The 11,355-nt window shown below is 43.9% G+C and overlaps 1 protein-coding gene across 1 annotated transcript; it reads left to right on the plus strand.

The window, feature by feature from the left end:
• The first annotated feature begins 1,561 nt into the window (after positions 1 to 1,561).
• On the plus strand, positions 1,562 to 11,095 carry LOC123061071 (rhomboid-like protein 20). The gene is made up of 8 exons (XM_044483985.1): positions 1,562 to 1,881; positions 1,985 to 2,085; positions 4,271 to 4,411; positions 4,806 to 4,872; positions 8,936 to 9,090; positions 9,175 to 9,276; positions 9,824 to 9,943; positions 10,597 to 11,095. The coding sequence occupies exons 1-8, from the start codon at positions 1,854 to 1,856 to the stop codon at positions 10,762 to 10,764; spliced, it is 882 nt and encodes a 293-aa protein (XP_044339920.1). The 5' UTR covers positions 1,562 to 1,853; the 3' UTR covers positions 10,765 to 11,095.
• Positions 11,096 to 11,355: the final 260 nt, after the last annotated feature.

The following is an 11,355-nucleotide window of genomic DNA, read 5'->3' on the forward strand; positions in this document are numbered from 1 at the left end:
AGGGCTAGGAAGAAATATTTCTTCTGCTATGGATCCTTCTCAATCAAGGACGGCTTGGAAATTAGATTCCGGGAGGACAAGTGGCTAGGAAATGCCACACTCCAGAACAATATCCAACTCTGTATAATATTGTGTGTCACAAGGGTGATACTATCGCCACGGTAATGGAATCATTTCCACCAAATGTGATGTTCAGAAGAGATTTAATTGGACCCAGACCCCAATCATGGAACATCCTACTCCAGCGGTTGTCCACGGTGCAATTGTCACATGGGTCTGATGTATTTTGTTGGAACCTACATGGGAATGGTCAATTCTCAGTGGAGTCCATGTACAGAGCTTTGCTCCAATCTGATGCGCCAGTTGATAATAATAAGAAGATTTGGAAGATGAAGATACCTCTTAAGAATAAAATCTTTACATGGTATCTTCGTCGTGGAGTCATTCTTACTAAAGATAACCTTATTAAGAGGAATTGGCATGGAAGTCCGCAATGTGATTTTTGTCACCATGATGAGACAATAAAACATTTATTCTTCCAATGCAAATTGGCTCGTTCTATATGGTCAGTCATCCAGATAGCTTCTGGCTTATATCCTTCTTGTAGTGTTGCTAATGTATTTGGCAACTGGTTACATGGGATTGATCACAAGTTTAGAACTCTTGTCAGGGTGGGAGCGCTTGTCGTTATTTGGTTGCTTTGGCTATGTAGAAATGATAAGGTTTTTAATGGTAAAAGTATTTCTCTGATGCAGGTTATCTACAGATGTACCGTGACTCTTCATTTATGGTCCTCTCTACAGCGCGTGGAGAATCGAGACCTATTTACGGAGGTGTGTACACGATTAGAGGCTACGGCGAGGAATACTTTTACCCAATATGGGTGGCAGCATGATCTTAGAATTGGCCCCCTACGCTTTAAGCGTCATATGGATTTTTTTATTTCGCTTTTTTTATTTTTTGTTTGTGCGAGAGGACCTTATTTGACTATGTGCATCTTAGTTATGCAGAGACCGGGTGTAATGCTTAAAATCTTTTAAGTAATAAAGCGCCCCTTTTTGAAAAAAAACCTTGTTGCAAACCGACTAAGGGATAGATCCCTCATAGGCTAGATCCCACAAATCAGCCTATGTTGCAAGAAAATCCTGCAACACGACCCATGTTGCAAAAAAATCCGCAACACGACCCATCCGCAACACAATCTATGTGACAAAAAAAACACAACATAACCTCTGTTGCGAATGTCTTCATGTTGGGAATGTCTTCATATAACAAAAAAAACGCAACATAACTTTTTTGCAAAGTAGATGAAGATGTTTGACTTATCAATTGTGTCATCCGATGGCTTGTGAGGCGATGAATCTTTTTAAAAGATCCGCCGGTTAATGGGTAGCTGCTCCATAATATAAAAATGTTTATAGATCACTAAACACTCTTATATTTTTTTAAGGGGAATAATTGGCACACTTTGAAATACTTCTAAGGCCTTTAGTGTATTTTATTCGTGTGGAAATCTCCACGCCGGAGAGCCCAAAGCTCCCCCGAACAACCTCTACCGTCAACGTGTTCCGTTCTATCTCCCTCAGAATACCGCGACTATAGCCATCTACCCCTGGCTGCAACCAAAAACTCGTTCTCCTCCAGCTGTTGCCGCCGCACCTACGCATCTCCTTCCCTTCTCTTCTCGGGGACTGACCCGCCGGAACCAGTAAACGAGAGCCCGCCGAGAAGAGGAGGCGGCGGCCGCGGGTGCGTACTGGCCGGCTGGCCGGCTGCCCACGGCCTCCTCGCCTCATCGGACGAACAGCGCATCTGCCTCCCAGCCCGGCGGCCGTGTTCCCGGCGGGATAACGATGCAGGGCGGAGGCGTCTCCGGATTCCGTAAGCTCCCACCTCGGGTTCACCCCCGCCCCACAATTCGCCTTTCTCGATTCAGCTGGCGTGTTCTGATCGCCTGATCGGAACGGCCCCGTTTTGTTTGCAGATAACGCGCCGGTGACGCGGGCGATCGTCCTCGCCAGCGGCCTCCTCTCTGTCGTCTTCAGTGTGAACCGCCGAGCCCGCGCCCTCGGCCTCTCCTACCAGGTCAGTAGGTAGCCTCGGGCCGAATCTTGAGTAGTTCTGGTACCTTAGACGCGACGTGATGCCCTTAGGCGTGAATCCGTTGGTTAGGCCCGGCTTAGGAGCTCTGAAATATATACCCCTGTGAACATTTTACAGGGCGGTCCGGTGTTCTACTAGCCACCAACAAAACTCTTGAATACATTTTCGGTTGTGAAAGTTCTGTTTTGATGAACTGCCATTCAGTGACAGCTACAGGGAAGTAGAGATTGGATACCAACTGAACATACTGCTGCCCTCGTGCTAGTTCCAGTCTGCCAGGCGGTCTAGATGACCTTCTCTCGTCGTCCATGAACTCGCTCTCGTCACCGTCTTGCCGCCACTTCATGGCTTGCTGCTGTAGGGCCCACTCTCGTCGCAGCCAAGCGTCATGAGTTCACTGCCGCCGCCGCCATAGAGCTCACTCCCATGGTCATCGCCGCTGTTACTAGCTCTTTCGCATCATCTCGCCTCTATCTCCCGCCGGTCATCAACTTTCATCGGAAAATAAGTGTGGCCCATTGAGGTCTATAACATTTCTCAGGTGTAAGTGGCCCAGGAATGGTATAACGCTGGTATTTAAGAAAACTAAAACGGACATCCAAGCAAGTTTTTCGGCCTTGCTTGGAAAAACTTTGGGCTCCGAATTTTACACCGGTAATCGGACACAAAAGTTTGGTCATAAGTGGAGTGGCTAGGATTGCTCGCCCATGTGTCCATTTGGGTGGATGGGTGTCTAATCGTCGAATTGGTGGTGTTCTTCTTTGTGGTAAGAACTATAGGTGTTGGCGTGCCTATTGTGCTTGGTTGGTAAATTCCAGAATTGGTTGGTAAATTCTGCTGGTATGCTAGGGCAGGGGTGTTCAAATCCGGTTTAAAGTTAAACCGTGGAACTGCGGATTGCTGTGGTTCATTTCCCTTTGTTAGCTTGCTGTAATCCATTTCCCTTTTTTAGGTCCAACCACACCGGTGGAACTAGTACAAAAGAATGTCCTGTGTTGTGTGCCACAGCTATATGAATCCTTACTGGGCTGGAGGCCTATGTTGTGTGCCACAGTAGCATGAATCCTTGGTGGGCTGGGCTTTGGATTAAGGTGTTTCTACTGGGACATTCCAATACATGGCCGTACCTTTTTTGTTTTCCTTCATGACAATAACTTTAGTTTCTACCCCGATGCCTGCACTGGAGCTATACCGATGAGGCGACGACCGGTTCCCCATACTTACATGGCTTGGTACACAAATCAGCAGGAATAATTGGCTATTGGTACTTTAGTTAGTAGAGGCATCCCATCTCAATAACACCTGTTAAGACTCAATTTGGACAGTTACTCGAAAACGCAGAAATATAAAGCCACAGTAATTGGGCTGTCATGTACCCTAGAATCCTACTGGAACCAAAAACATAGGAGAACTTCAAATGTCTTATGTCAGACTTCACACATCAATTCTAGACAAAGAGAAGAAAACTTAAGGTAAGACTGGTAGTTTTCTTCTAAAATTCTTATCTCATAGCCCATTTGTTAAAGAATTTGACAGGAATCCTTATGAACTATTTCTTTGCTCCAAAGCATGTCAGGAAGTTCTCCTATAGGCATTTAACCCTCATTCATTACGGGGCATACAAGTTTCATTGAAGTACACCTATTGGAATTCCATAAGGAGCTACAGAAGGTTGTTAGCTTAGGTTTCTCAACTGTTAACTGACTGATGGCCATGATGGAACTTTCATTTACTGGAATCTGGGCACGCGTCTTCCAAATTTATTCAGAACACTTCAACTTTAAAATTTACAGGGCATATAGCTTAAATGTTAACCAATCTTATGGATAATCGTTAGGAAACTTGTATGGTGACAAGTTGACCAATATGACCTTTGGCGCACGATGCTACTTTCTTATGTTCCATTTTATATGTGCACCTTCCAGTTTTAAACTTTTAGTGATACTAAATGCTGCAAGCCTTTCTTGGGGAACCAGAGGTGAATAGTTAAATCTCGGTAGTGATTGCATCCAAACCTGTAGCTGTCAGTGATGTTCAATTAATATTTCATTTGTCCTTGAGATCGAGCTACTTCAATGCAAAACATGTGGTCGGCTTCATATGTTCTATTACTTGGAGATTTGTTACATATTTATGAAGTTTGAACATTTTTCTATTATTCTTGCAGGACATCATAAAGAACTTTCGAGTTTGGAGGATATTTGCATCTGTATTTGCCTTTCAGTCAACACCAGAGTTGATGTTTGGACTCTACCTTCTGTATTATTTCCGTGTGTTTGAGAGGCAGATGGGCTCTAACAAATACTCTGTAAGTACTTGTTATTCTCTCGGGTATTTAATGAAGATAGATAAACAACATCAATAATACGGCTGAAGCAGGAGTAAATCGCATTATTATGTCTGGACTTGAGAACTCAAGTCCATAAACTTTTAAGGTGGTTTAAACCTATTCTGTATGCATTGCCTCCAATATTGACCTAATTGACCCAAGTGAAACACTTTGGCAGTGTATAAAGAGTTAAATGTTAAGTTCTCAAGTTAACGAGTCTGTGTTATGCCCATGAAAGTTTGGGGCCATACAATGCAATTAACGTGACAAGCAGATTCAGTTCAATAAGTTACATTGAAGTAGATGAAATATTTAAGCTTCTTAGTAAGAAAACTACAACACGAATGCTTATATATTTCAATCTGCTGTGCAGGTTTTTAGTTTATTCTCTATCGCAGTATCATTACCTCTTGAGATTCTATCTTTGGTTCTCCTGAAAGGTATGCTATTTAGATAAACTGCTGAGACTAACATCTCTAGACCCTTCTTTAAGGAAAAGAAAAAGAGGACATTGCTAATGACCTATGGGCTCTGCTACTTTGTAACACTGTTACCATTCTCCTCTAGAACCTCTGTAATTAAGATGTTCTTGAGATGGCTGGTTGTACTTGCTCAAAAAGGAAATGTACAAATATTGTACTCCCTCTGTAAACAAATATAAAAAGTGACCTAAAACATTTGCATTTGTTTACAGAGGGATCAATACAATTTTCTGGATATCTAACTCCTGATAAAATGTCAGTAGACCAATTAGCAGCGTAAAGCGTCATTTAGTGCTGCAACTAGTAGATGTATCTTTACAACAACAATAACAACAACAAAGCCTTTAGTCCCAAACAAGTTGGGGTAGGCTAGAGGTGAAACCCATAAGATCTCGCAACCATCTCATGGCTCTGGCACATGGATAGCAAGCTTCCACGCACCCCTGTCCATAGCTAGCTCTTTGGTGATACTCCAATCCTTCAGGTCTCTCTTAACGGACTCCTCCCATGTCAAATTCGGTCTACCCCGCCCTCTCTTGACATTCTCCGCACGCTTTAGCCGTCCACTATGCACCGGAGCTTCTGGAGGCCTGCGCTGAATATGCCCAAACCATCTCAGACGATGTTGGACAAGCTTCTCTTCAATTGGTGCTACCCCAACTCTATCTCGTATATCATCATTCCGGACTCGATCCTTCCTCGTGTGGCCACACATCCATCTCAACATACGCATCTCCGCCACACCTAACTGTTGAACATGTCGCCTTTTAGTCGGCCAACACTCAGCGCCATACAACATTGCGGGTCGAACCGCCGTCCTGTAGAACTTGCCTTTTAGCTTTTGTGGCACTCTCTTGTCACAGAGAATGCCAGAAGCTTGGCGCCACTTCATCCATCCGGCTTTGATTCGATGGTTCACATCTTCATCAATACCCCCATCCTCCTGCAGCATTGACCCCAAATACCGAAAGGTGTCCTTCTGAGGTACCACCTGGCCATCAAGGCTAACCTCCTCCTCACACCTAGTAGTACTGAAACCGCACATCATGTACTCGGTTTTAGTTCTACTAAGCCTAAACCCTTTCGATTCCAAGGTTTGTCTCCATAACTCTAACTTCCTATTTACCCCCGTCCGACTATCGTCAACTAGCACCACATCATCCGCAAAGAGCATACACCATGGGATATCTCCTTGTATATCCCTTGTGACCTCATCCATCACCAATGCAAAAAGATAAGGGCTCAAAGCTGACCCCTGATGCAGTCCTATCTTAATCGGGAAGTCATCAGTGTCGACATCACTTGTTCGAACACTTGTCACAACATTATCGTACATGTCCTTGATGAGGGTAATGTACTTTGCTGGGACTTTGTGTTTCTCCAAGGCCCACCACATGACATTCCGCGGTATCTTATCATAGGCCTTCTCCAAGTCAATGAACACCATATGCAAGTCCTTCTTTTGCTCCCTATATCTCTCCATAAGTTGTCGTACCAAGAAAATGGCTTCCATGGTCGACCTCCCAGGCATGAAACCAAACTGATTTTTGGTCACGCTTGTCATTCTTCTTAAGCGGTGCTCAATGACTCTCTCCCATAGCTTCATTGTATGGCTCATCAGCTTAATTCCACGGTAATTAGTACAACTCTGAACATCCCCCTTGTTCTTGAAGATTGGTACTAATATACTCCGTCTCCATTCTTCTGGCATCTTGTTTGCCCGAAAAATGAGGTTGAAAAGCTTGGTTAGCCATACTATCGCTATGTCCCCGAGACCTTTCCACACCTCAATGGGGATACAATCAGGGCCCATCGCCTTGCCTCCTTTCATCCTTTTTAAAGCCTCCTTGACCTCAGACTCCTGGATTCGCCGCACAAAACGCATGCTGGTCTCATCAAAGGAGTCGTCCAGTTCAATGGTAGAACTCTCATTCTCCCCATTGAACAGCTTGTCGAAGTACTCCCGCCATCTATGCTTAATCTCCTCGTCCTTCACCAAGAGTTGGCCTGCTCCGTCCTTGATGCATTTGACTTGGCCAATATCCCTCGTCTTCCTCTCTCGGATCTTGGCCATCTTATAGATGTCCCTTTCACCTTCCTTCGTGCCTAACCGTTGGTAGAGGTCCTCATATGCCCGACCCCTTGCTTCACCAACAGCTCGCTTTGCGGCCTTCTTCGCCATCTTGTACTTCTCTATGTTGTCTGCACTCCTATCCAGGTATAGGCGTTTGAAGCAATCTTTCTTCTCTTTAATCGCCTTCTGGACATCATCATTCCACCACCAGGTATCCTTATCTTCGCTTCTCCTTCCCCTGGACACTCCAAGCTCCTCCGAGGCCACCTTACGAATGCAAGTCGCCATCTTCGTCCACACATTGTTCGCATCTCCTCCTTCCTCCCAAGGGCCCTCCTTAATGACCCTCTCCTTGAACGCTAGAGCTACCTCCCCCTTGAGCTTCCACCACTTCGTTCTAGCGACTTTGGCACGCTTATCCCGCTGGACACGAATCCGAAAGCGGAAGTCAGCAACCACCAGCTTATGCTGGGGTACAACACTCTCTCCAGGTATCACCTTACAGTCTAGGCACGCACGCCTATCTTCTCTTCTCGAGAGGATGAAATCAATCTGGCTAGAGTGTTGGCCACTACTAAAAGTCACCAGATGTGATTCTCTCTTTCTAAAGAGGGTGTTAGCTACAATCATGTTGTAGGCTAGAGCAAAGCTTAAGACATCTTCTCCTTCTTGATTCCTGATGCCATAGCCAAAGCCCCCGTGCGCCCCTTCAAAACCTGTGTTAGATGTACCCACGTGGCCATTGAGGTCTCCTCCTATGAAGAGCTTCTCACCAATCGGTACACTCCTAACCATGTCTTCCAGGCCTTCCCAGAACTCCCTCTTGGTGTTCTCATTGTGGCCTACTTGCGGGGCATACGCGCTGATAACATTGAGAACCAAGTCCTCAACTACCAGCTTGACCAGGATAATCCGGTCCCCACGTCTCTTGACGTCTACCACTCCATACTTGAGGCTCTTGTTGATCAAGATGCCTACGCCATTTCTGTTTGCAGCCGTCCCTGTGTACCACAGCTTGAAGCCGGTATCCTCCACCTCCTTCACCTTCTGTCCTCTCCATTTGGTTTCTTGGACGCAAAGGATATCAACACCTCTCCTCACCGCTGCATCAACTAGCTCCCGAAGCTTCCCTGTCAGAGACCCTACGTTCCAGCTACCTAAGCGAATCCTCCTAGGCTCGGCTAGCTTCCTTACCCTTCGCACTCGTCGAGTCAAATGCGAAGACCCTTGCCCATTTTCCACTACATCCGGGCGCCGATGTAGCGCGCCACTAAGGATGCGACGACCCGATCCTCGCTCACTTGCCACCGTATCCGGATCAAGATACAGCTCGCCACCTTGGGGGTGATGGCCCGGCCCTTGCCCATTTTCCACCACACCCGGGTTCCGATGTAGCGCGTCGCTGAGAGGGTTACGCCCCAACGAAAATCTTTTGGGTTTCATCTCCATAAGAGTGGCTGAGTTTTTACGTTGGCTCGCCAAGCTTATCACAACCCTCCTCCTTTACCCGGGCTTGGGACCGGCTATGTTGAGACAACATAGGCGGAGTTTAGTAGATGTATCTTTGTGAGACAGAATTTTCCCTTAACATATGATATTTTTGTGTGTTAAATCTAAGATTTAGGCTTTCTTTGGCTGCACTCTGCTTTGCTGTTGTATGCTGTTAATTCAAGTTAACTACAGTGAGCCTTATCTAGAGATGTTGGTTGCATGCCATCATACAGTTAGACTATTGATTTCTTCCAAACATAGTTTTTCAATAGAAATGCTGGTGCTAGGAGGTTACACAGTAATATTATATGGCAATTAGTCGTGTAATCATGAGCATTGCTTTGTTTCACCCGTGTGATCATGAGCATTGCATATTGTGAGCATATGTACTCGTTGAGTTCTCTGTTATCCAGTTATGAGATTATTTAGACACCCCCTTTCATGTTTTTCTTGCAGATACAAACTACATCACTGCTCTTGCATCTGGACCTTATGGCCTTATATTTGCCTCGTTTATTCCTTTTTTCCTCGACATTCCCATCACTTCACGATTTCGTATTTTTGGCGTTAATTTCAGTGATAAATCATTCATATACCTAGCTGGCCTGCAGGTTAGTTTGTATCAGAACTGAACCATTTCTATACCATTTAAATTTGAATATTAAATTACTCACCTATCCTGTTTCTCATGGCAGCTTCTTGTATCTTCTTGGAAGCGTTCCCTTATTCCTGGTATTTGTGGCCTGATTGCCGGTTCGCTCTATCGTCTCAATGTGTTTGGCATCCGCCGGAGGAAGGTTATAAGATCTCTTTTTTTTTTTCCTTTTGCACTTCTGTGTAGTCCTGTTACCTTTTTCTTTGCGTGATGGACTGCTATTGACCTTGTATCTTTTTGGTTGTCATTTTTATATGGTTGATTTTCATTTTTCTGTGTAGTTCTCTGGCTTGCCTGAAATTATGCATTATATCTTATCAGCACCATGGTAGTTCTAGCTCCTTTTCATTTAAAGAAGTTAGTGCCCCTTGGATGATACCCTTGGCTGCTGTCCATGACCCAGCTTTCCAAATTATTAGATATGCAATCAGCAAGTAATGTAATGTTGGCATAGGTTATGTCTAGGTACTGGTGTTATCAAGTAATTAAGAAAACATACAAGACAGCCAGTATGGTCCATGCTGACTAATGGTAGCAGGTGGTGTTAATTGGAGTATATTAATGCTCAAATTATTGATTAATATTGTCGGTGTTCCTTGCAATTATTTTCATATATAAATCCCTGTAGAGTGTAGATGCTCTATTCTTCCTGTTTTGTTTTCTTGTTAAGTTCCTTCTCCTTTGTGCAGCTTCCACAGATTGTTGCATCATTTTTCGCAAGAGTTTTTGTACCTCCTTCAGCAAGCTCATCTCGGCCGTCAAGAAGTCTTGTTGGAAATGTGCCTTCGCATACAGGCCGTACTGTTCAGGTTAGTTTCTGAAATGCTATTTTGGAAGCTTGATTTCTCCATGCATTGATCCCTCTAGATTCTGTTCACGTGAAGTACAGCTGTCGAGTTGAACTCAGAAATTGCCTGGTTAAATATTAGCAACGCTAAAGTACTGTCCTTTATAAATATAAAAATGCCTGCAAGGTTAATATTTTCTTCGTCATTCTGGATTCTGGCGTTGATTGTTCATTGTTTAGACAGTGTCTGTTCACATGAAGTGCAGATGGCCACGTAAGCATATTATAACGGGCAACTTTCACCGAGTTAGATATTATTTTTGTGGTACCATTCAATCATATGTGTCGAAGATCTACAGTCACTGAAGTGAACATGGACCAATTAGATATTTAACCTTAACCCAAGTATAAATAGCAGACTTGCCTGTATGGTTGATATTGTTCACAAGACTATTGATAGTTCACATCTAACGGGTTACTAGGTTTCATTTGGTACATACAAACCATCATCTGTATTATTTTTCTACTGCACACGACAACTGTTGATTGAGGGGTTACAAGACTTTAAACTTATTATGAATAATATTGAATTTCTATGCACTTCACAAAAGGATATCAACAACCTGATGCTATTTACGCTGGTTAATCTTTTGATCATGTTCCTTTTGCAAACAGAACCAGCCGTCTACTGGGTTTGCTCCTGTTGTGGAGCCCCCAGAGTCCTCCATTGCTATGCTGGTATCGATGGGCTTTGACAGCAATGCTGCGAGACAGGCCCTCGTGCGAGCCAGAAATGATATCAATGTAGCCACAAACATCCTGCTTGAAGCGCAGTCTCATTGAGCTGACTCACCGCAACTTTGCTGATAAATATGGCGGGCTGAACTGGTTATATCTGGCCATGAATGGTTGTTCCCCACGCATTCGACAACAGATCGGTGAACTCATGGTAGTGGTTTGGAGAAGTTGAACATGTTCCTTCCTAGTTGACAGCTTAGGAAGCCGGGAAACATTTGCTGCAGTTAGTGTGGTCACATGTCAATACTAAAGAGTTTTCTCAACTCAGAGGCAATGTACCATTTGAAATTCAGCTTGTATGATAGGTGATACATAAACATTTCAATCATAGTGTAAAATTGTTTTGCAGCCTGAAAGCAGTTTCATTATGCACACATGAATCAGATCTAAGTTCCTCCTGCATTCGTATCATAATATTTACTCGAAGCTACTGATAAAGAAAAATCCCTTAAGATGTTTTGGATATTTCAATATGAACTACATACAGACTGAAATAAGTGAACAAACACACTTAAATGTGTCTATGTACATCCAATTCAGAAAAAAGTTAGAACATCTTATACTCCCTTCATTCCTAAATATGTGACATTGAACTACTAAAACATCATATATTTAGTACTCCCTTCATTCCTAAAT

This window comes from Triticum aestivum, chromosome 3A (genome assembly GCF_018294505.1).
Source record: "Triticum aestivum cultivar Chinese Spring chromosome 3A, IWGSC CS RefSeq v2.1, whole genome shotgun sequence".
Lineage (NCBI taxonomy): Eukaryota > Viridiplantae > Streptophyta > Magnoliopsida > Poales > Poaceae > Triticum > Triticum aestivum.